The sequence below is a fragment of the Alexandromys fortis genome, unplaced genomic scaffold (assembly GCF_014885135.2).
Source record: "Alexandromys fortis isolate MF-2015 unplaced genomic scaffold, M_Fortis_MF-2015_v1.1 scaffold_17, whole genome shotgun sequence".
NCBI classification, from domain to species: Eukaryota; Metazoa; Chordata; class Mammalia; order Rodentia; family Cricetidae; genus Alexandromys; species Alexandromys fortis.
Window position 1 is genome coordinate 4379330 of NW_026067896.1, and position 25675 is coordinate 4405004.

General features: G+C 44.0%; 1 protein-coding gene across 2 annotated transcripts; it reads left to right on the forward strand.

Moving 5' to 3' along the window:
• The first annotated feature begins 16471 nt into the window (after nt 1–16471).
• Nucleotides 16472–25170, forward strand: Cthrc1 (collagen triple helix repeat containing 1). 2 transcript variants are annotated; one of them, XM_050162245.1, is made up of 4 exons: nt 16472–16709; nt 21604–21825; nt 22742–22958; nt 24642–25170. In XM_050162245.1, the coding sequence occupies exons 1-4, from the start codon at nt 16599–16601 to the stop codon at nt 24782–24784; spliced, it is 693 nt and encodes a 230-aa protein (XP_050018202.1). In that variant the 5' UTR covers nt 16472–16598; the 3' UTR covers nt 24785–25170. The 2 variants fall into 2 exon arrangements, with proteins under 2 accessions (XP_050018202.1, XP_050018197.1); XM_050162240.1 differs by having other exon boundaries at nt 16473–16754.
• The last annotated feature ends 505 nt before the right edge of the window (nt 25171–25675 follow it).

Genomic DNA, 25675 nt, shown 5'->3' on the forward strand with positions numbered 1-25675 from the left:
GTCAGAGGCTCATTGCTTACACTTAGAGCCTTGGGTACTGAGGCTCTTGGCCTCCTATTGGGTGTTACAGCCCTGAGCTGTGGCTACTGAGGCTCCTGCCCTTTAGGAGCTCTCCAGGTACCCCCTTGTTGCTACTCCCACCCTAGGACTGAAAGCCCATGACTTTGTCCACTCAGAATCAAATCAAAATGCAATCGTCTCAGCCCACTCAACTCCCAATAATGACTATGAATTGGCAAAGTAGAAGCCTGTATGGGGCCTAATGCTAAAACACTTGGCAAGATGTGGGCGTGGGAGCAGGTGTCAGTGTGAAGGTGAGCAGTCTCCCAGACTAGCCCCAGAAGAGGGGCAAGCAGTCTGTCTATCTAGCCAGAAGACGGGTGTGACACGCTACTTCTGGGATTACAATCCAGCCTGCCACATGCCTGTTAGGACCATTTGGAGTCCTGGCCTCCAGCTGCTCTTCCCTGCTAGAGATCTTTACTTTCCTTCTGATTTGGGTTACTGAAAGCTGTGTCAAAGTTGTTTACCAGCTCTGCTTCACGAGCACGTGTTGCCTTGGCCTTGAGGATCAGAGGATAAGGTTTTCACCTGTTGGCCCGCCTGACTGCGTTGGGTAATATAAGCCTCTGTGGCGCTATTGAAGAAAGGGTTTCTCACCAGTGACTAGAGGTCCATGTCTCTGTCTCTCTGTCTGTGTGTGTTTGTGTGTTTCAACCTCCAGCCCCTTCCCTGAAGCTCGCGAGCTGTATGGTAGGTAGCGCATAGAGCGCAGACTGGTGTTGTGTGCTGCACATGCCTACTTCCAAGTTTGCAAGTCACAAGCCTGCAGTTGCACACTTTTTACTGGAGCTGTCTTTCTGAGCTCAAGGGCAGGTAAGGGCAGGGTCTTCAGTAGCTGTCACAGGCTGGACTCCTGGGAGGGAGGTTCAACCGATAGGAGGTTCTCTGCTAATGTAGACTGCAACACTGTAGCTAGGGCAGGCTCTCTTGAAGCGGAAGTTTGTGCATTCAGAAACAGCGATGGCTGTATTGTTTGTTGCAGCCAGGAGTGGAGTTCCTGCTTGGGTAACATCTCCTCCTCAGGGCAACCAGGAACAGCAGATGTAAGAGAAGGGCCTGCTAGGTTGTTCTGTCAAACTGCTGGGATCTCCAACAGCTTAGCCTACTAAACATTAAAGAGGTTCCTGATATAGACCTATTATTAATATCACTTGAAACAGGGTCTTGTGTATCCCAGACTTGCTTTGATCTTGCCTTGTAGCTGAGGTTGACCTTGAATTTTTGATCTTCCATCCTTGTCCTCCACAGTGCTGAGGGGACAGACATGTGCGGCCATGTTCTGTCTTATAGTGCTGGGGACTGAACCTAGGAACCATGCAAGCAAGACAAACACGACACCAGCTGGTACATCCTCATTCTCTAGACTTACTGGTAATAGTAGCGTTCTTTTTTCTCACACACACACAAAAATAGTTCTTTGAGGATTTCATGCAGTGTGTTTTTATCATATTTGGTTTTGGTCCTCCATCTTCTCCCAGATCCTCCTCTTCCATATCCAGCCAACCTTGTGTCTTTTCTTTAAATGTTCATTAAGTCCAGTTTGTGCTGCCTGTATGTTCTTGTGTGTGTGGCCTTCCACTGGCACATGGTTGACCTACCAGAGCAACACTCTCATAAAACAAAACAACAACACCTGACTCTCCCCCTCCTCGCAGCTGCCAATTTCCAGTAGTCCCGTGACTAGAGGTGGGAGCCTCCTGCCCAGGTCCCATCTCCACGCTGGAGCTGGGCTGGTTGAGGCTGCACAGATCCCACACATGCTGTCAGAGCCGCTATGAGTTCATCCGTGAAACTGACCTGTGGAGTCCGGAAGATGCTGGTCCCCGCAGTCATCCACTGCCTCTGCCTCTTCTGTCTTCTCTCTCTTGTGGATGAAGCCTGAGCTGTGGGAGAAAGGATGCGATCTACATATGGTCTAGTTAAGGCTGAACAGTCTACGGCCTTTTATTCTCTCGACATCAGCCAGTTATGGGTCTCTAGTCATTATCTGCTGGGAACAGAATCTTCTCGAATGAAAGTTCATAGATGCATTAATCCAGGAGTGTGACCACAAGCCGTCAGAGGTCAGCTTAGCACTATGGCCATTAGAAGAATAATAGTAATAGTTTCTTGCCTAGATCCCAGGACCTACCTGGTAACAGGGTCTTGGACTGACAGTGGTGCTGGGTATGGGCTTTATCTTGGGATGGGACTTAATCCAAGCAGAAAGTGATGCTTGTGTTGCTACCGCAGTTACGGGTGTGTCTCGCCAGGCCTGTCATTATCGTAGCTTGCAGAGCCCACGGCTGGGGAAGACTGAGGATTACTTTTCTCCTCGAGTGTATGCATAGAGATACCTGTTCATCCATGTTCACTGCCTCCCTATTCCCAATAGCTAGGAAATGGAAACAGCCTCGATATCTATCAACTAACAATGGATCATGAAAATGTGGTATATTTAAACATCAACATTCTTCTTGTTGCTGTTGTTTTGAAACAGTTTCTTACTATGTAGCCCTAGCTGACCAGAGCTCACTATGTAGACCAGGCTGAACATGAACTCGCAGAGCTCTGCCTGTGTTGGTGGAGGCTGATTGCTTGTTCCCGGCTGCTCAGCCCCGACATAATCACACAGAAACTATATTATTTAAATCACTGATTGGCCAATGACTTAAGCTATTGATAGCTAGCTCTTATATCTTTGGTTAACCCATTTCTATTATTTTATGTTTTACCAGGAGGTTTGTGGCCTACCAGCAAGGTTCCAGCTGACAGCTTGTGTCTTTCCCCTCTGGCAGTTGCATGGTGTCTCAAGATTCCACCCCTTCTTTTTCCCAGCGTTCAGATTAGTTTTCCTGCCTAGCTCTGCTCTGCCCCGTCACAGGCCAAGCCAGCTTCTTTATTTATTAACCAATAAAAGCAACACATATACAGAAGGAATTCCCACACCATGCCTGCCTCTGCCTTCTAGTACTGGGATTAAAGGTGCACAACACCACCGCCTGGCTAAAATATTAGCATTCTTTTGTTTTGGTTTGGTTTTGGTTTTGGTTTTTCAAGACAGGGTTTCTCTGTAGCTTTGAAGCTTGTCCTGGAACTCGCTCTGTAGACCAGACTGACCTTCAACACACAGAGATTTAATGCCTGCCTCTGCTTTTTTAGTACTGGGATTAAAGGTGTGTGCCACCACTGCCTGGCTAAACATTAGTATTCTTAATAGTATCTTACAGTACCTAATTCCTAGCCAGATGCCTCTGAAGAGAGCTAGGACCTTCCATCCTTCTCATGGGTAAGTTTTCCAGACATCATATGGTCCAAAGGTGTTTTGATCTTGTTGTTGCTGTAGTCCAGGTGCTAGAGGTGGAACTCGGGGCTTCAAGCATGCTACATGATTGCTTTTTGAGCTAGACACCTGGCTCCCCAAAGGTGATTATCATGAGATGAGGGATCTCCTAGGTTTTTAAGGCCAGACAGAGCCTAAATGTTCACAAAATGCTCAGGAGACTGCATGCATGTGGCCTCCACTCAACAAGTATACAGTGAAGCAAAAACTGAATTTGTATATGTGAGAGATTGAGAATACATAAAGAATTGCAGTTTTATAAAGAATGAACAGAAATGTACGTACTTCAGTATTAACGCCTCCAGGGACAAACAAACTGAAGTATGTTTATAGACGGCAATGTTGTGTGAGCAGTCCAGGGAGCAACACTTTACGTTTACTGTGACTACATATATGTAAGTTTAGCAAAGGCACATTGCACATGTATGTGTATATATATCTAGATGTGTGTGAAGACAACTGGCCTAATGATACTCTGTATTTTACCGCCATTCTAGAATCATTCACTAGATAAAATTTCCTTTCCTCCTCCTCTCCCATTTTTCAGAAGACACAGCATAGTTCTTTCTGGAATATGGCACACAAATTTTATTTATTCATTCTGCATATGGAGGCTAACATAGAAAATGTATGACTGCTGTAGCTGATCCTTTCCTCCTACTATAGCTTGGTTTAAAACTTAGCTTAGAAAAATGACCCGTGTCTCCAGATAGAAAGCTTAGACTTGGCATGTCTCAGTATCTCAGTCCTAGGCCGAATTTTAAGTTAAATATTTCAAGATGCCTTTGGTCAGCCAAGCCTGACTCTTGGTATGCAGACATGAGCAAATCACTAAGAAAAATAATTAAAACCCCGTCTTTGGATATGCAGCTTGGAAACCAGAATATCTGTTGAACCTATTAACAGTGACTCATAGCCACATGAGTTAAATAGACTGAGGAATTGAGTGTTTAGATCATAGTTCTGGATGTGCTAAGGTCTAAAATGATTAGAACTCCAAAAGAAAATTGGGATTGAATTAGAGATACTGGACCTGATTTCTAACCTCAATGCCAAGAATTGGCTAATAATACACCCTGTTAGGCTCAGACGTGAGAGGAACGTCCCTCTCTCCCTCAGTCGCCTCTGTTCCAAGTCTCTCGAAGGCAGGCGGGCAGAAAAGGTTTTGGGGCAGCCCATGGTGTGACTTGCATTCTCGTGTCTGGTGGAATGTCTGACGGTCTCAGAACAAAAGGAGTTCTGGTGACAAACCGTAAAAGAAGGAAAACCGCTTGGAGGTCCCCGGGAACTCCATTGTGTCTGGAGTCCCTCCATCAGTCACAGAAACTGCTTGGGGGTCCCCAGGAACTCCACTGTGTCTGGAGTCCCTCCATCAGTCAGAGGAGGAGAAAGCTGGTCACGGGCACACCGCTAGATGGTCTTAACATATCCTTATCCTTGAGTATCACAGAGCCACAGCGCTAGGACCTTGGAGTTCTTGGGGCTCCTGTGGCCCAATCCAACCCCTAGAAAGGAGCTGATACTTAGGGTTAGGGTTAGGAGGTTCACTTCAAAATACGAATGTTCACAGGATGTGACCCCCGATAAAAGACAACCAAGTTATGGATTTTACTCAGGGTTCCTGACTTGTGATGATTGGTTGGCCCATCAGAAACATTCTGCCAAGTGAGAGAAACAGAGACAACTGTGGACACTGAGAATAAGCGGCCTGGAATGAGGTGAGTGGTGGTTAGGGTCAGAAGGTGGTGTTCTGTGTCTAGCACCCACCTTTCTGTCCAATCTCCAGGTAGATGTCTTCTCCCTAAGCCTTGTCCAAAGTTCTGACAGAAAAAACAGTTATATTAACACATCTGTGTTCTCAGAGGTTTTGTCGTTGAACAGCATCCATCCCTCCACTCCTGCTCATTGCAGAATCCCAGTCTCAGGCAGTTCTCTTCTGGGTGGGGCAGGGGTCCCACAAGTTGCTTCTTGATTGGCCTTAGTCCACGTGGTTGTCATAGTCACTGGCTCATTGTGTTTGGTTAGATGCATGGCAGGGTTATGGCCACCGAGGGGGAAACAGAGAGGTGTCCTTTTTTGGGAGGATTCCCTTCCTCTCAAGGAGGTAAGGCCAGAAGTCGTCACCTTCTTCCTCCGAGTGCTGCTGCATCTGCGTAGAAACATCTGGACCAAAAGTTACCGAGGGAAGATGGCAGCGTGAAGAGGAAACTGCAACCCTGAGGACAGCAAAAACATGGAGAAACAAAAGCCCTGAGTCACGGGGTTACTTACCTAACTCTAGATCTGTGCTCCGTCGGAACTCCTTTTAATAAGAGGAAATAAATTATCTTATTGTTTTAAGTTGTATTGAGTTCATCTCTCTGTGTGTGTCTGTGTGTGCATGTGTGTAAGCGCATGTGGAGGCCGGAGGTGCCTTCCTCCACCATTCTCTCTTTTTGAAACAAGGTCTCTCACTAAACCCGGAGCTCACTGATTCCGCTAGGTTGACTGGCCGTAAACTCCAGGGATCCAGCCAGTCTCACCGCCCCACCTCCCTGCAACTCTGTGTTGCAGACACACACTACTGTGCCTGGCTTTTTAAAATTGGTGCAGGGGATCTGAACTCAGATCCTCGTCTGCGTTCATGGCAGCTGAGTCATCTCCCCAGCCCTGAGTTTCTATTATTGTTGCTTGAAGCTTATTAATCAGTTCAATAATCAGTTCCTTGGATGTGATGCTTATACCCCAATACAGAAGACCTGTCACATGAAAGACAGTCAACGTCTATCAGAATATTCTAAGACTATCCATCAGACCCCGTGATGTGCAGTGTTTGGGGACAATAGATACGGCAATTAAAAAAAAATAGGCACAAAAAGGTCAGTTGTGGCATTCTGTCAGAGTATCACAAAACTCTTTTGGTGACAATTAAAACCCAAATTTTCTGTACCCACACACATGCAGGTCATTTTGTGAACATTAGATAAACCGCTAAGGCATTCTTGAGAATTCTTGAGCTTTCAGGTGGCTCACCCAGCTCACTGTCACCGCGTGTTGAATTATTACAGCAGAGCAGAAGAGGGTGCAGTCGTGACCTGCCCCCTTCAGACGTGAAGACCAGAGGATGACTGTCTTTGGAGAGATTCATCAAAGGATCAGATTTAGATTTTGATGCAAAAATACAAAGAGATCCCTGTGGAAACGAACAGCCATGGAGCTCATGTGTGTTCATGTTTGTAGTCCTAGAGGCAGGAAAGGAATCAGCAACAGCAATTTGGAAATTGAAAGTCTAATAATGGACTTCCTACCAAGGGACTAACACCCCAGGAACTTGAAGACTGTGGGGAGTGTGGAGAAGGACATCAGCCTGTGAGACTGCCTAAACGGTCCGGAGAACCATCAGGAGGTAACAAAACACTACGGAGAAGAGACTGACCGGGAAATGCAGCCTGTCGGTGACATTGTCCAGACGAACTCACGACTTTTCAGTCAATGGGTCCCTCAAATGTCACTCCCAAAGGAGAAGCAGCGTATTCTATCGAGACTCATCTCCAAAGGGAACAAACATTTTACAGACATGACGCCCAGTGAACAAGGACATTTGTGCTGGTTTGGGGGCACTTTGCATAAAGCATTCACCCAGAAAGATCTGTGGAACCCTCCATTACAAGCAGAAATCAGCTCCCTTAGGAACACAACTGGAAAGCACCGATACAAGAAGAGGTCGGTGTTGAGGACTGACATGGGTGAAGGGACCTGGTGGCTCTTTGGACTTGTATCTAGTGGCCCCGGTACTTTATCCTAAGCCTGCCCCCTAAAGGTCTCCCATTTCCACAAGGCACCTAGATGGAAATTAATGGGGAGATCAGCAAACCAAATTACCTATCTGATTACAGGAAGCAGGGATTGATAAGACATTCACCCACCCGTCGCAGTAAGACTGCGTTCTGTGGCAGGCACTCTAACTACCAAAGAGGGGCCCTTTTGCTAGAAGAACCTGATTATGAATATAATCAGCTATGTCCCTGGAAATTTATTTGCTCGGTGACTTGTTTCAGCAACAAACATGGGAAACAGTCTTGACCAATGAGAGAGTGAGAATGTCTACCTAGAGGATTCTGGGAAGAATTGTATCAGTCTTGAAAAGGTCAGTCAGTCCATGTTTGGGACCAGCTAGGAAGGTGCTGTGGTTAAAAGACAAAGGCAAGGCCACAGAAGGTGTAGAACAATAACACCAGGATTTCAGTAACATCAATTCGCCCCAAAGCCCACGAGCTCACCTCCTCATCCCCCCCCCCACATTCCCCCTCCTCATCTCTCTCTGGCTTCGGAGCATGCAGCTTGGGCACTGAATTAACGTCTCTTCTAGAGCTGGGATACTTACACACTTCAGATCATGCTTTCTGTAGCATCGATAAAGAAACGAGGGGGTCAACAGTGCCCACAAACTTATGAATTACTAATTTAATTGAGAATTAGAAGGAAGAGGCAGCAAGGTTTCTCTGATGATTTTGATAATGCCACCCAATTATAATATCTAATAATATTGCTAAGAGGTTATTTTCAAACTATTGCAAGGCACGTAGGAAGGAAAGTTGTCAAGACTTCTTTTTCTATACAGTAGTTAGTCATACAGCAATATAGTTATTGTTATAGTTGGCAAGAGTCTATTTTGTTATGATTGGTTGTTGTCATCTAGGTAGTCATGCATTTATTGTTTTATATATAAACCTCTTGGTCTTCCTTTTTCTCACCACCAACTCCCATTATGTCACTTTTTAGCATTCTATATTAGTTTTTGGAGAGGCGCATCTCTATTCAATTTGCTCTGTCGCTAAATACCTTGCAAGGTGAGAGCAACCAATATTGTGAGGTCTTGGGAGGTTGTTATTTCGGGGTGTCTCGACTTCATATCGATAAAGCAAATCCATGCATCAAGCTTGTGGAGTTGAAGGAAGAATAGCAAGAAACTGCAGCTAAACTGACAGCCACGAGAACCATCAGTTTACGGTAGGGAGGTGGGAGAACGGGCTATATTTTGTAAAGCTAAATGTTTAGGGATGTAATTCCAAAACTCCTGCTTACTTTGGTTTCCTTTTATCTCAAAACAGACAGCTCTTTGTGCCTTGAGAGACACGCAGGCTGCAGAGTCATCCGAGCTGCCCAGAAATGCCTTTAATCTTGACCACTTTCAACCCAGATCTCCATGGTGAATTATTTTCTGAGGATTCTTACAATAAAGAGTCTGTCCGGAAGACGCTGATTGAAAAAACATGGACCATAATGAAGGGGGGGAAAACTGGGCACAGCTTCGGGTAACTTAATAAAAAGGAAGAAAATTTGACGGGAAGTGAAAGGCTCCCCAAGTTGAAAGCGTGTCGCACACAGAGCCAATGAAATGCGCTTCTTGCAGGTCGCGCACTGCTTACCCGAAGCCCTGCAGCAGATGCCAGGTCCCAGTTGTATAAACATCTAGAAATAAAAAAAGGGATGGATGCAGAATATGCTCGCCATAATTGCAGGCCAGGGACTTCGGGTCATCTTTCACCAATAATTTAGATTCTATAATTTTCCATCAACTAGTATTCTCTAAGAGTCCTCGCCATTTGTGGGCTGTAAGGATGCTAGCCGTCTCTGAGGTGAGCCCATGGGTAGGTCAAACTGACTGGCAATCTAGAAATTGACGGAAGGGAAGCCACCACAGCGCAGAAGCTTAAAGCGGGCCCTATGACAGAGTTCAGCTCCTCCTTCCAGGACTGGTTCTCAGGCTTCAGCTAAGCTTGGCCAACTAATGCAAAGATTAGGTGCCAGCCTGTGTTTGACGTCCTTTTTTTTTTTTTTTAATGTGGAACAATGTGGAACTCTGACTTATAAAAATAATTAAAATGAATAGTTATGAGTTCTCTTTTAGAGTTGGATATTGTGTTGAGGCAGCATTCTCTTGCTGTTTTTCATTCAGTTCGGTAGCTGCCCCTTACGCAACTGCGGTTGCAGCTCCACAGCTACCAGTGGTGGTTTGGCTCCATGCACTCTCGCTGCTGCTGAAGGAAACTTGCTCTAGATCTCTATCCCTCTGCAGAACTCAGGACTCAAAGGCTGAGGTGAAATTCCGATCGCTCAGAGAGGCTGAATAGCAAGTAGCTAACCTCTCTTAGCTCTCCTCTCCCACAAAACAGGGTGTCCTTCTGTTAGACCCCCCACTTAAGAACCCTAGCTACACATGGCTCCTCCCACCACTTCCTGTCAACTAGTTGCTGACCCTCCTGACCCCAGGTTAATTTTATTTAATCAAACACAAGTCTTCGCATCATTAAATAAATACTCTGATGGAGGAAGGTTATTGGTTAATTATAATAAACCAACTGCTTGGCCTCATAGCTTAGAACATAGATGGGAGGAGGAAACAGAATAGAATTCTGGGCGGAAGAGGAAGTGAGGTCAGACTCTGCTCTGCTCCCGGAGAGACCCGACAGACAGCTCTGCTGGAGCAGAGCAGAGTCTGACCTCACTTCCCCTTCCGCCCAGAATTCTATTCTGTTTCCTCCTCCCATCTATGTTCTAAGCTATGAGGCCAAGCAGTTGGTTTATTATAATTAACCAATAACCTTCCTCCATCAATACTCCACAGCATAAACGAATGTAACACATCTTAATCTCCTCATGCAGTCCTATGAAGACATACGATCATGACATTCATTTGCCAAAAGTGGACTTCAAATGGATTTTAGGTAGCTTGCTCATTAAGTGGTTAGATCAGAATTTGGCCAGAATCTACATAGTTTTTCCCTTCTAGTCCATATATAAGTTCTGTGTACTATAATTGCCCTGTTCTGTGGCTGTGGAAATGTGGATAAAGGTTAAATATACTAAAATTACAACCACTGACATAAGTTGCTCTCAATTATGCATTGAAGTCATAAGTACATGCATTGAATTAGGTGATCTTAAAAATTTAATACTGCAATTCGTTGGTTCAGTGGGATTGTATTAGAACTTGCATTACAGATAAACTGCACTAAATAATTCTAACCCACTCACTTCCCTCCCTAATCCGTAGAGTGTTCCTGTTTGTTTGAGAATGGGTGCTATCTATGCATGGGGAGAAATAGTCTTCAGCTCCTTCCAGTTATTAACTGCTTAAATATTCTTATTTTCCCTTCATAGCAGTGAAGGTTTAAGCCAGGCTTTCATAGAGCATTAGTCCTTAGATATTTAAAACCAAAGAATTAAGTTTCTCTTATGCTATTAAGGTCAACATAGAAGCCTTGGGTTCAACTGGCTCAACTATTTACAGGATTTAATTGTCCTAAAACTCAGATATAAATAGAAACCAGGTTGAATAAATTAGTCTACATGTTTTAAGCTACATTTACAAATTTGTCGGACCAGATCTTCTCAGGTGCAAAATTCCTATCAAGGAAAAGTCAAAAGTATAGTGAGTTTTTTTTTGTTTTGTTTTGTTTTTATAAAGTGCCCCAGCACTTCTTATAAACCCAGGGGACTAAGGGACTGGCACTACGGCTCAGAGACAGAGGGTCCAACACAGTAAGGCCCAGTGTTCAACTCCCCGCAGGGTATTTAAGACCTGGTCGCCAGACCAGCAGGTGATTTCTCTCCTGCCTTTCCAAGAGTCGCTAGGAATTGCTTGGCTCTGTTTATTAAATCTGGACTTATTAATTCAGCCTGTTCTGACTTATTGCATGGACAGAGGAACCCGATAGTGGGGAATCCAATACTGATCAGGTGTGTCAAGGCCTTCATTCCACCATTGATGTTCTGAAGGAGTCCTGCTCTTAACTGACCCTACCTGGCAGCTAACTTCATCTGTGGGGGGGGATTTTTTTCCCCAGCATGGACAATGGACAGATGGATGGAACTTTTCATTAATTATATAATTGTATTGTTTTTATTATTTTAAATTTAAATATATTTGGATCATATTCTTCCCCTCCCCCAAGTCCTTCCAGATCCACTCCCATTTCTACTCACTTGACTTTAGGTTCATTCTCAAAAAATAAACACAAACCTGAAAGGAGAACAAACCCCCCCAAAAGCAAGAAAAATAAATAAAACACCACCCAATAAACAAACAAAACCTCCCCAAACTAAGTAAATAAAAGCACACACACAAAAACACCTATGGAGTCCAAGTATATGGAGTCCCAGCAGGCAAAAGGGACAGGTCAGTTAACCTTTACCCTAGTGGCTAGGTGGTCATTCATTCATTCATTCATTCATATAAATACAACAAAATAAAGTATAATAAGATAAAACAAAAACTATCACATCAAAGTTGGACAAGACAAAGCAAAAGAAGGAAAAGAGCCCAAGGGAAGGTACAAGAATCAGAGACCCACTTGTTCCCACACCTAGGAATTCCATAAAAACACCAAACTGGAAGCCATAACATAAATGTGAGTTGGTTTTGTAGCCAGCTACTTTGCTGAAGGAGTTTACCAGCTGTAAGAGTTTCGTGGAGGAATTTTTCAGGTCACTTTTGTACAGTATCATATCATCTGCAAATAAAGATAATTTGACTTCTTCCTTTATAATTTGTATTTCTTTGATCACCTTCAGTTGTCTTACTGCTCTAGGTAAAACTTGAAGTTCTATTTTAAACAAACACAGAGAGTGTGTACAGCCTTGTCTTGTTCCTGATTTAGTGGAACTTGAGTTTCATTCCATGTATTTTGGTATTTACTGTGGGCTCGCTGTAAACTGTCTTTATTATGTTGAGGTATGTCCCTTATATCACTAATCTTTCCTGGACTTTTATGAAGGAGTGTTGGATTCTGTCAAAGGCCTTTTCTGCATCCAATGAGATGATCTTGTGATTTTTGTCTTTCAGTCTGTTTATATGGTGGAATACATTTATCAACTTATGAATGTTGAATCATCCCTACGTTTTGGGGATGAAGCCTTCTTGATCATGGTGGATGACCTTTTTGCTGTGCTCTTGGATTCAGTTCGCAAGTATTTTATTGAGTACTTTTGCATCTGTGTTCCGAAGAAAAGTCAATTTGTAATTCTTTTTCCTTTTTTTGTATCTTTATGGATCAAGACAACTGTGGCCTCATACAATAAATTGAGCAATATCCCCTCTGTTTCTATTTTTTGGAATAATTTAAAGATGATTGGCATTAACTCTTCTTTGAAAGTCTGGCAGAATTCTGTACTAAAACCATTTGGCCCTAGGCTTTTTTTGATTGGGTGACTTTTAATGACTGCTTCTATTTCACTAGTGGTGGTAGGTCTGTTTAAATTGCCTGTCAGATCTTGATTTAACTTTGGTAAGTGATACTTATCAAGAAAATTATCTATTCATTTTAGAATTTCCAGTTTTGGTAATTTTTTGAGTACATTTTTAAAAAAGTATGTCAGTATGATTCTCTGGATTTCCTCGGTGTCTGTTGTTATGCCCCCCTTTAGGTTTCTGATTTTGTTCATTTGGATATTCTCTCTCTCTCTCTCTCTCTGCCTTTTAGTTAATCTGGGTAAGGGTTTGTCAATCTTACTGAATTTCTCAGAAAAACAACTCTTTGTTTCATTGACTTTTTAATTGTTCTCCTTATGCTTTATTGATTTCAGACCTCAGTTGATTATTTCTTGCTAACTACTCCTTTTGGGTATGATTTCTTTTTATGTTCTAGAGCTTTCAGGTGTGCTGTTAAGTTGCTAGTATAAGACCTCTAATTTTTTTTTAATGTAGGCACTTAGTGCTATGAATTTTCCTCTTAACACTGCTTTCAATGTGTCTCATAAGTTTGGATATGTTATGTATTTTCCCTCAACTCTAGGAAGTCTTTAATTTCTTTGTTAATTTCTGCCTTGAACCATTTTTCATTCTGTAGAGAACTGTTTGGGTCCCATGAGTTTGTAAGGTTTCTGCTGTTGTTGATATCCAGCTCTAATCCATAGTGGATGCAGGAAGTTGTTTCAATTTTTTCTATTTGCTGAGACTCTCTTTGTGTCTAAGTGTGTGGTCAGTTTCGAGGAAAGTTCCATGAGGTATATAAGAAGGTATATTCTTTTATGTTTGGATAAAATGTTCTATAAATATCTGTTAGGCTCATTGGGTTTATAACTTTGGTTAGCTCCAACATTTCTCTGTTTGGTTGACCTGCCCATTGATGGGAGTGGGCTATTAAAAGTCTTCCACAGTCAGTGTGTGAGTGTTAATATGTAAATTAAGCTCTACAAGTGTTTCTTTTACAAACTTAAGTGCCTTGGGTTTGATGCATGGATGCTAAGAATTGCAATGTCCTCTTGGTGAATTTTTTCCTTTGATGAATATGTCCTTCACTATCTCTTCTGATTAGTTTTGATTTGAAGCCTATTTTGTCAGATACTAAAATGACAATACCAGTTTGTTTCTTTTTTTGTTTGTTTGTTTTGTTTTTGTTTTTTGTTTGTTTTTCAAGACAGGGTTTCTCTGTGGCTTTGGAGCCTGTCCTGGAACTAGCTCTGTAGACCAGGCTGGTCTCGAACTCACAGAGATCCGCCTGCCTCTGCCTCCCGAGTGCTGGGATTAAAGGCATGAGCCACCATTGCCCAGCTACCAGTTAGTTTCTTAGGTCCATTTGCTTGGGATATCTTTTCTAACTCTTTACCCTGATGTGATGTTTATCCTTAATGATAAGGTGTGTTTCTTGGATGCAGCAGGAGGATGGATTCTGTTTTCACACCCATTCTGTTAGTCTGTGTATGTTTATCAGGGAATCGAGATGACGTTGAAGGATTTCAGTGGCCAATGATTGTTGAACCATGTCATTTTGTTGTTGATGATGGTGGTGGTGCTGTTTGAAAGCTTCCTTTTTTTTTCTTTTGGACTTTGCTGGTCTGAGATTATTTTTTTTCTGTGCTTTCCTGGATGTAGTTAACCTTTTTAGGTGAGAGTTTACCTTCTAGCCCCTTGTGGAGAGCTAGATTTGTAAATATATATTGCTTGAATTTGGTTTTATCATGGAATGCCATTTATGGTGAAAGTTTTGCTGGGTGTGGTAGTCATGGCTGACATTTGGGGTTCTTAGAGTCTGCAGGACATCTGTCCAGGCCCTTCTGGTTTTAGGGTCTCCATTGAGAAGTTAAGTGTAATTCTAATAGCTTTGCCTTTAGATGCTACTTGGTCTTTTCCTTTTGCGGTTTTCAATATTCTTTCTCTGTTCTGTACGTTTAATGTTTTGATTATTTTGTGTCAAGGGGACTTTGTTTTTTGGTTCAGTCTGTTTGGTGTTTTGTACTCTTCTTAAACGTTGTTAGGTGTCTTCTTTTAGGTTAGGAAAACTTTCTTCTATCATTTTGCTGAAAATATTTTCTGTGCCTTTGACCTGTGTTTCTACTCTTTCCTCTATTCCTAATATTCTTAGATTTGGTCTTTTCATGGTGTCCCAGATTTCCTGGGGTTTTTTTGGGGGGGTGCAGGAGTTTTTTTTAGATTTAACATCTTCTTTGATTTATGTATCCATTTCTTCCACCGTGTCTTCAGTGCCTGAGATTCTCCCTTCCATCTCTTGTATTCTGTTGGGTGACACTTGCCTCCGTGGTTGCTGTTCAAGTTTCTATATTTCTCATTTCCAGATTTTCCTCAGTTTGGGTTTTCTTTATTGATTCTATTTCCACTTACAAGTCTTGGATGATTTTATTCATTTCATTTTTACGGACCTCTATCAAATGCATAGAGGTTGTTCTGAAGTCTTCCACCTGTGCTTCAGCTATGTTGGAATATTTACAGTCTGCTGCGGTAGGGTTGCTTAGCTCAAGTGGAGAAGTAATTGCCCTGGCTGCTATTGTTTTTACGCTGTCATCTAGACATCTGGAATCGGGAAGATTGTAATTCTAGATGCTGGTATCTGGTATTGTCTTTGTGGATGGGTGTTTTGTTCCTTGTTTTTATTGTTGTTGTTGCTGTTGCTTTTGTTTGTTTTCTCTGGTTCTTAGGAGAATGTGGCAGTTGTGTGCTGCCTGTAGGAAAATCTTCGGAAGTCCTGACAGGTGTGGGCTCTGGGGGTTCCAGGTAAAATATGCTTCTGGGTATTGGAAGCTGACACTTAGCCTTAGCGTCTGGAGTGGCGGAGGGGCTTAACAAGAGGGAGGAAAGCAGAGAGTTCTATCAGGACCTTGCCTCGGGAGCAGAGAGCGAAGAGGGTCACAGTAAAAGGACTGCTACAGAGCCAAGCATGAGACTGGGGATTGGACTTGGAGGAATGAAAGGAGAGGTGAGATCAGCAGTTAGCTTCCTTGTTTCTCTGGCAGGAGGGGCCTGTGGGTTCCCAGGGAGCGCCTGCTGGAGCTGGGGAGAGGGGGGGAGTAGTAGGCAAGGCAAGAGCTGGGATAAGGAGTTTTGGAGGGAAAGATCTGTAAGAGGCAGCTGCAGGCGCTGGGCTTCAGAGCTGGGGGTTGGGGGTGGGGTTGAAGCTAGGGATTAGACATGGAGGATTTGAGGGACAGGTGAAGATCTGCAGGTGGCCTACCTTCTCCCTGGCACCGAGGGCTGCTCCCCTGGAAAGTGAAACCACTGAATGCTGGTCCTAGTCCAAGAGCCTCAGTTCTTCACTTAGGAATGGAGAAGACAGGCAGCATCGTCCCCCACAGGATTGCCAAGAGGCCTTGACAAGCTTTGCACCTTGGCTTTTAGACCAGGATACCTCTTGCACACACATTAAAAATCATTTGGGTCATAGGACTCTTAGAGGCTAATGCCCCCCAAATAAATGTCTGTCTCCCTCCTTCCCTCCCTCCCCCTCCCCCCCCCTCCCCCCTCTCTATCTATCTATCTATCTATCTATCTATCTATCTATCTATCTATCTATCTATCTATCTATCTATCTATCTATCTATCTATCTATCTATCTGCCAAAGCTTTGTTAGAAATAAAAGAACCCAAAGGTGATTCCTGGCCCAGATTTAAGACACTTGCCGTCTAGACTCCTGGACCAGATTTAAGACACGTGCTGTCTTGATTCCCCTCATCTGTGGTTCTGGACCACAGTCACTGGGCAGCGAGGGTCCGGGCGGGCGGAGCTGCAGAGGAGGGGCGGGCTCGAGCCCGGGACCCTGGCCTATTGCAGTATGCAAGCTTCGGGTGTCCAGAGGGCGGGAGGGTAGAAGGGAGGGCGGTGCTCAGTGAAAGGAGCATTGATGCTGCGGGCTGCCGAGCTGGGCAAGACAACCGACCATAGCCGGGCTCCGGCGACCGCCCTACCTCCTGCTCGGCGCTTAGCAGCCACCGCACACCATGCACCCCCAAGAACGCACCGCCTCCCCGCAGCTGCTGCTAGGCCTCTTCCTGGTGCTGCTGCTGCTGCTGCAGTTGCCCTCCGAGTCCAGCGCCTCCGAGAACCCCAAGGTGAAGCAAAAAGCGCAGATCCGACAGAGGGAGGTGGTAGACCTGGTGAGTCTGAGAGTGGGTCCTGACCTAGTGCTGGAGAGGACTCAGCCGCGCACGCCCTGGGAGGCCATCAAAACGGCTGTTGGTGGTGCTGACCGTAGGGGTGAGCGTAGGACAGCCCGTTAAGTCTTAAGTGGAGTCTCCAGCCTTGTCTGAGTCTGTGGGTGGGGAAGGATCTGGGACATGCCTGAAGTGGAGTCTTGAAACTCCAGTGGGGGAGACCATAATGAGAGATTATCAGATGCGACGTGGGTTAGGTGAGATGTCCCAAGACTCTGTAGGCGCCCAGGAATTTCTGGCCTCAGGAGAGGCCACGCTTGAGAGAAGTGGGGAAGGTGGTGGTTGCAACTGGAGTAAATTGAGCTACTTGGCTGATTTCAAAAGCAGGCCAGAGAAAGACCCTAGGCCAGCTGATCGCCTGGGCCTGGGCCAAGGCTGTGCAACGTGTCCTTTGTTGGGACTGGTGGCCACGTCTGCCTGGAGGAGAGACAACCCCCACAAAACATGTGTTCAGCTCTTTGTAACTTGAAGATTATGAGTCACTTCGGGTCATCTTCCTGGGGAGTTATGAACGGCAATTTACTCCTCGACGGTCTTGAGCTCGGGCCAGGAATGGTACGGGGGGGGGGGAATGAAGGGTGCCCGTGAGAGCCCTTCCAAGGACCCCTTTCGCCTGTCCTGTTTAAAGCAGAAGCGCAGTCCAGTTTCAGCCTGTGGCTGCTAGACAGGAACACTGCAATTGCGATCAAGCTACAGGGAAAGCAGACGTCCCAAGCTCTTTCTGAGGGACTAACCTGTGGGAAAGCCTGTTTGCTTTATAAAGCCTTTCCCTCTAACTCTGAAAGTCAACAAACCCAGTTTTCTGCCCCATGCAAGAGCAAGCCAGCGACAGATCTGTAGTCCTTGGCACATCATAAACTCCAGGCCTTGAGCCAATCTATATGGTTGTCAGGCATTGCAATACGTGAGAAGACTGGGCTTTTGGTGTTTTTTTTTTTTTTTTTTTTTTTTTTTTTTTTTTAATTCCTGCTGGGAGTTGGAGATCATTATTCTAGTGTGTTTTCTTAAAATGAGTAAGAACTGTTACATTTATCAAAATCCAGGAATTTGGTCAAGATTNAAAAAGATTTGACTTTCTTAAACTGACATTCTAGGCTAAGCTAATAAAGCAAGTTCCCTGACGACTAATTCTAAACGACATTCAAAAGCGCTTGGGGAGTTAAGGGGGAATCTCTGCAGCTTCACAAGGCGGTGGAGCGTTTTGTTTGTTTTTGTTGTTTCCTGCTATGATATATAATTTTGTCCCACAAAAGCACACTGTGTTGGGGCTCCAGTTCTATTTTAAGTACCTAAATTGTTTTTAAAAATTGTGCCACATGAGCGTGGCTCATGTGCAGTTTGCCTGCTATGAATGTGTAGTTAAGATACAGAAAAAAGCACCTTTCCCCTTAAAGCTAACATTCCCCGCTCTAAGGATTTTACAGTACCTGTGGTTCCCCACAACTCTAACCCAACTTGGCAAAGCGTACTGTGCAGCCGGCCTCAGGTGCATCCTGTAGATTGGATTTGGTCTTGGTGACAGAAAAAGTCCACACAGTCATTAGGAAGGCTTCAACAGCATGTATAAAATAACTTCTTTGTACAGGCGCTGTCAAAGCCTCCCTTTCACGCGCCACGAAGTTCTGCCCCCTGGCGGCCAATATAAGAAACGGGGAGCGGGAGGGAACTTCCTTTCACTGTTGACTGACGTTCACAGGGGACTCTAAATACCTATTGGGACTGGGGTTTTAAATTGGGAAAAGACAAAGTTCACTCTACGTAACATCTTGCCTGAGAGGAGTTTAAAAATCTGAAATATACTAGAGAAATTTACTAGGGTAACGTTAAAGTAAGAATTTATTTGGAATGCATTGCATTTGAAAGGTCTAATTAATGGCACCCTTGTTTCCGTGGGAACTAATTTGAGGGTAGGCACGGGAACTGGACGAAGGAAACTCAAGTATCGCTGTTGTAGGTCAGTGGTTGACCGCTTGCCTAAGATGCATGAGAATCTATGTTCAAGCCCCATTACGTGCTCCACCCCCCCCCCGTGTGTGTGTGTCTGTGTGTGTGTGTGTGTGTGTGTCTGTGTGTGTAGGAGCAGTCTCATGTATCCCAGGCTCATCTCAAATTTGCTCTGTTGGGAGAATCCTGAGCTCTGGCTCCTCCTGCCTCTGCCTCCCGAGTACAGGGATTACAGTGGTGTACTACCAACCACTAACTTTAAGACAAGAATGCTTGATTATCCCCACTTTATCCCCAGGCATTGGAATGCTGGGTAAATGGCCTGGTCTCACATATCTAGAAATGAGTGAGGCTAGTATTAAAATAAAAAGAAAATAGTTCTAGAATGTATGCATTTAAATTTTACAACAGATACAAAACGAACAACAAAACAGAGAAATCTAGCTCTTACAGATGGTTTGGTTGACTATTACCTGTCTGTTGAGGACAGGTAGTCACATGAAACCGGGCCACAGACTGCTATTTATGGGGACAGAAAGGGCTGGAAAAGTGTTATCCTAGTACAGCCTTCTTTACATCAAAATAGGAGAAACGGATGAAAGGGTATCCAACTTAGAGATAATGCAATACAAAATAATTATTAGCCAGGTGGTGGTGGCACACGCCTTCAATCCCAGCACCCAGGAGGCAGAGGCAGGCAGATCTCTGTGAGTTCGAGGCCAGCCTGGTCAATGAGTGAGTTCCAGGACAGCCAGGGCTGGCCTGGAGAAATGGCTCAGCGGTTAAGAGCACTGGCTGCTCTTCCAAACAACCCAGGTTCAATCCTAGCACCCACATGGCAGCTCACAACTCTCTGTAACTCCAGTTCCATGGGATCTGACACCTTCACACAGACATACATGCAGATAAAACACCAATGCACATAAAATAAAAATAATTTTTTTAAAAAAAGATAATTATTGACTGCTAAGGTTTTATTAATCTTAAGGAAGTCACTCAAAAGCAGAACAAGTCTATATGGATAAGTATTTTCATTATATCAATATTTATAGGAGAGGAGAAGGGGAAAATATTTATAACAAAAAACAGAATTAAGCACCCAAAAACTGAGTATTAAAACTTTTTGTATGTATGTTTGTTTTGTTTTGATGCTGCAAGGGTGAGGAGTGGATGTGGAGGGGCTGGGAGGTGAGTGGAATCAGGGTGCTTGATGTGAAATTTCCAAAGGATCAACAAAGAATTATGTTTTTAAAAAAATGTATGATAACAAGACAGTGGTGGTGCACACCTTTAATCCCAACACTCAGGAGGTAGAGGCAGGCGGCTCTGGGCCAGACTGGTCTACAGAGCGAGTTCCAGGACAGCCAGGGCTACACAGAAAAACTATGCCTTGTTATAATTTAAAAACTGGCCTGTGCCTGCAAGAGGAAAACAGAGAGATGAGACACAGAGAGAGGAGGTGGGCAGGCCCTGCCTTTTAAAGGGGACTTAGCTGTAGCGAGGTGACCATGTAACTGATGACTTTGTCGGGCCCTGAGCAGATCTGAGTACCACCTGAGTGCTGGCAAGTGCATCCCGACAGGTGACAGGCCAGCATAATGTCTGAATGCTGATATCTGAATGTGTCTTGAAAGGAAAAAAAAGTATAATAATATAAAAGTGCATTTATGGAGTATAAATGCTTGATAAAATGTGGAATTATAAGGAACAAACATAGACTATTGGGGGCTGGAGAGATGGCTCAGCTGTTGAAAAGCACTGGCTGCTTTTCCGGGGACCCACATTCAATTCCCAGCACTCACATGACAGATCACAACTGCCTGTCATTCCAGTTCCAAGAGCTCTGATCCCTCCTCTAGCAGGCACAAGCCAGGCATGCTACCATACTCATAAAATAGTAAGAACAAAATTTAAATTAAAAAAAGAGCACGCCTTTAATCCCAGCACTAGGGAGGCAGAGGCAGGCGGATCTCTGTGAGTTTGAGGTCAATCTGGTCTACAAGAGCTAGTTCTAGGACAGGCTCCAAAGCTATAGAGAAACCCTGTCTCAAAAAATTAAAAAGAAAAAAGAAAAAAAATCAAGGATGTGTACCTTGGAAGACAGCTAGTTAAAATTATTTATAATCATAAATAGAAAAAGACATGAAAATATGTTTCCGATTTGTGTAAGTGTGCAGTAAAAACATATAAAGAAGTGATGTCTTCTAGATAACCTTAACATGAGTTCTCCAGAGTAACTCCAGAGTCAGAACATGGACAAGGTGCTTTAAAGGGGCTCTTGACAGATTCAAAATAAATGTAGTTGTGATCACCAGAACCTTCTATATTGCTTATTTACACCGTCATGAATGTATTTCCTTGTTTACTTATTTCGCACTGGGTGTTAAGTAAAAAATAAGAAAAGGCAGCTCCGCCCGCACAAGAAGTCCAATTAGGTCAAATCAAACCAAATCAAAATGCCCATCGTCTTATTAAGAATGACACTCTCGGGTGGCCTAGCGCATGGCAGAGAGACAGGACAGCAGGGAGCCCATGCGAACCCCAAACCACACGTTTCTCCTTGGGAGCCCATTTAAATACCTTGTGGGCATGGTCCTGATCCCCTCCCCCGCCCCAGGGAGGGGTCAGGACCTGGCAGGCTGGGAGTTGGAGTCCAGAGCAATGCAACTCCCAGGCTAGGGGACTGGGATGGATGCCAGGGGCTGGAGGCTATGCTCCCAACACTGGGTATCAAACCTTGAGCCTTGTGCATGCTGGGCAAGAGCTCTGCCGCTGAACTACATCCCTGCACCCCATACTGACTTCGCATCTGATTTACTGTAGCTTTCCCCTTCTCCTTGTACTGCAGTACAATGGAGTGTGCTTACAGGGACCAGCCGGAGTTCCTGGTCGCGACGGGAACCCTGGGGCCAATGGCGTCCCTGGGACACCCGGAATTCCAGGTCGGGATGGGTTCAAAGGAGAAAAGGGGGAGTGCCTACGGGAAAGTTTTGAGGAGTCCTGGACCCCAAACTACAAGCAGTGTTCTTGGAGTTCTCTGAATTACGGCATCGATCTTGGGAAAATTGTGGTAAGCAAAGTTCAAATTATATTAAAGTTGAAGCAAAATGTAGGAGTTTTGTAAGTCAGTGTCTTTTTTTTTTTTTTTTTTTTTTAAGAACTTTAAATAAAAAGATGCGGGACAACAATTTGTGATTTTTTTTTACTTAAAATTAATGAAGAGTTTGATAACATTTCAGTTAATTTCATAAAAGTATTTACTTAAAGCAAATGCAAAAAGAAAGCATAGTATTTTTCAGGTTAGACAATAACCAACATTCTAATCCTACCATTACATAAATTTAAATTTAGTCTCACACATCCTACTGTAGCTTCAGGCCTAAAAGTGGAAGACAGTGTTAGTCCCAGCGATTGAGAATGAGGCCACTACCATAGTATAAAGCCGAATGGGCTCCAGCCAGGTCCAAAGCCAGGTTTCTGGGAAATGGCCCCAAATATAGGTTTGCAAGGGATTAAGAAGGAAAACCCATAATCCATTGTATTTCCTGTCAGGTCCAATCAGGGGCAAGCATACATCCTGTGGTACCTTAAGCCTGTGAAACTCCGCCCACAAGTGATCAAACTCAGAAGGGTGCAGATGGGTCAAACAAACTTGTTCTGAGAAGTGAAAACAGGAGACTTGTTATCGCCTGTAGTCGGTACAATCCAGCATTGTAGGAACTGGCTATCCTTGGGCAGGGATCTTGCTCCTCAGAGACAGTTTACGTTTTAAAATGTAAAGGAGCACAAATGGCCTAGACATCATAGACTATCAAATAAAAAGCCCAATCCCAGATACCTCTTTTTGAGCTGTTGGTCAGTGGAGTCTTATGGACCTCCCCCAAATTCCAGACTGTTGCCGTTGCTCTGGGTTAGCCTCTGTAACTTGATGGTCCCAGTATCTTTTGAGTTGATGGAACGCGTCCAGCTGGTTTTCTGCTGTTCAGGAGTGCACGTTCACGAAGATGCGGTCCAACAGCGCTCTGCGAGTCCTGTTCAGCGGCTCACTTCGGCTCAAGTGCAGAAACGCGTGCTGCCAGCGCTGGTATTTCACGTTTAATGGAGCCGAGTGTTCAGGACCTCTTCCCATTGAAGCCATCATCTATCTGGATCAAGGAAGCCCTGAATTAAATTCAACAATCAATATCCACCGTACTTCTTCAGGTATGTATGACAGCGGCAGAGCGTGCCTCGGATCTGCCTGCGGGGTGGTCTGATTTCCACTAGCGGTCGCCAACACCCGTGTCTTAAAACCAAAATAAAAACACCAAAAAACCCTGTTTGTGGCGATGTGTCCCAAAGCTGAAAGTCAATGACAAGTTAGAAATGACAAACACAGGCAGTGATTCTGTCCAGCGGTGGCTCTGGTTCTCAGCCATGGCTACACAGCAGGACCACCGGGGAAGCTTGGAAAATGCCTGCCAGGGTGACACTCCTCCAGGAAGATCGAGCTAAGGGGGGTTTGATTTGTTAAAGTCAGCATTTAACCACTTGACTCACTGTGAGACTGATACTAAGCCCACACCTGTCTGGAGTTCTTTGGCCACAGGGTTAAGTGGGCACGTTTCTAGGCCTTAAGGGGGCTCAGCTGGACTGCACTGACCTCCCTGGAATCTGACAGGCACGTGAGCACATTCATCTCAGCCCACAGGCAAGCTGCACAGCCACTGCAAGGCTTCCATGACACCATTCACTGTCTGTAGGAGTCTGCCAACCCCAGGTTTCTTTCTCACTTCACACAGACATCCAAGGAAGCATGTCTCTCTGCTTACTTTAGTGACCAACCATGAAATCTTTTTCAGCTGTGAGCAAAGAACTTTGGTAAGGTGGCCTGCAAGATGTATGTCCGCGGGTGAGATCCCAGAGGACACGGGAGGATACAGCATCAAAACAGAACAGAACAAAAAGCGGGGTTTCTTTTTAATTACAGGAATCCTGTTAAAGGTCGGTGAGATGGTTTAGCCGTAGAAGGTGCTTATCCCTGAGACTGATGGCCAGAGTTAGATCCCTGGGAACCACATGATAGAAGGAGAGGACCGACTCCTGTGATAAGTGGTCCTCTGATCTCCATATGGGCACTGTGGCACAGGTGTATCCACACCTACATAGACACACCTATTGATGAAGATGACAGACAGGCAGGCAGGCAGACAGACAGACAGGTGATAGATAGATAGATAGATAGATAGATAGATAGATAGATAGATAGATAGATAGATAGATGATATACAGATGATAGAGATATAATTGATGGATGGATGAATAGATAGATAATAGACAGGTGATTGATAGATATACATATATACATATGTATAAATTTTTGAAAAAAAGAATGCATAAAATAGATTCACACATTGAATCACTGGCATAAGATTAAGCTAGGATTTCTTTCAACCGCATAAAAGTCCTATCCTTGATTTGCATATCATCAGCTCTACGGATCAGTGCTGGAAAGGGCTTTCTTTAAAAAGACCTGTGTATCTTGATTTGGGCTCTGGTTCAGGTCTCTTCCAAAGTTAGGAAGTCTTGACAGTTGAAACTGCAGGCTTCCTGTATGACTTGGTAAATTGTTCTTCGATTTTAAACCATCTCTGTCTATAACAAAGCACATTCTGGTTTGAGAACACTGCCCACTGAGGAAATAGCATAGTAATAATGTACCTGCCTTCAAAAATATTTACGTGCCAACTTCTTAAGAAAAAGAGACCTTTATTACGAAATCCCTGTCAGGTACTAGAATCTTCAGTTAGCTTCCCATCAAGCAGGATTATAATCTGATGTTCTACAGTAGTGCGGAAGGAATGGTTTTGCTTTTGTTCTAAAGAGTAGTGATGGCTCTGTTTGCAGTGGAAGGACTGTGTGAAGGCATAGGTGCTGGGCTGGTGGACGTGGCCATCTGGGTCGGCACCTGCTCTGACTACCCTAAAGGAGATGCTTCTACTGGATGGAACTCGGTGTCTCGAATCATTATCGAAGAGCTGCCAAAATAAATCCTCCGGAGCTTCCGCTCCCTACCTCTTTTATTTTTAAAACCAAACCTTTGAAGGGTTCATTTAGATGACGTTGGAGAAATCACTTTATGCACCCAGCTGAATGAAACTGCGAAGTTAAATATGTTTACAGACCGAAGTGTGGTCTCACGTTTTAAAACTTAGCAGTGTCCGTTTTACTTCAACCGAGGCTGGGCTCAGGATTTTCTCTCAGCACTTCTTTCATAATTCTGTTCTTTGAAGCTTTATGTTGGAATGTCACTGTGATCTTTAGTATTTCTTATTTCCTGCTGTCAACTTTTTAAAACACATAGAGGTTATGTCATTGTACGAGCTGTAAATGTTTACAATTATTTTGTATCTGTTAAGTAAAATGTTTCAAACAGCTTTAATATTCTTCTTCTGTTTGTTTGTTTTTGTTTTGTGTAGCTCTGGCTGTCCAGAAAGTCGCACTGTAGCTCAGGCTGGCCTTGAACTCAGAGATCTGCCTGCCAATACTTTCTAAGTGTGAACCATGCCTGGCAACTTTAATATTTTTAAACTGAAGATTTTGCCACTGAAGTTGAGTTTTTAGTACTTACTATATGAGAAGTTGAACATAAATCTAAACTTTAAGTATTCATTTAACGACTGAAATTGTAGCATATGTATAATATGGTTCTGTATCTTGAGGGATATGAAGAAGACAAGGGTGTTTATATGTCAGGATTATAACAGTATTTTAGGAATTTTATCTTACTGTATCAAAAAGTAAAAACGAATGGCTCTAGCCTCAAACTACTTACCAATCGGCAGAAAGGATAAGACACACACACAAGTGAGGTTCTTGAAGGAGGTTGTAGAGTTCAAGGTGGAAGTAATTGCTTTGAATCAAGGTGATCAGAGGGCGTT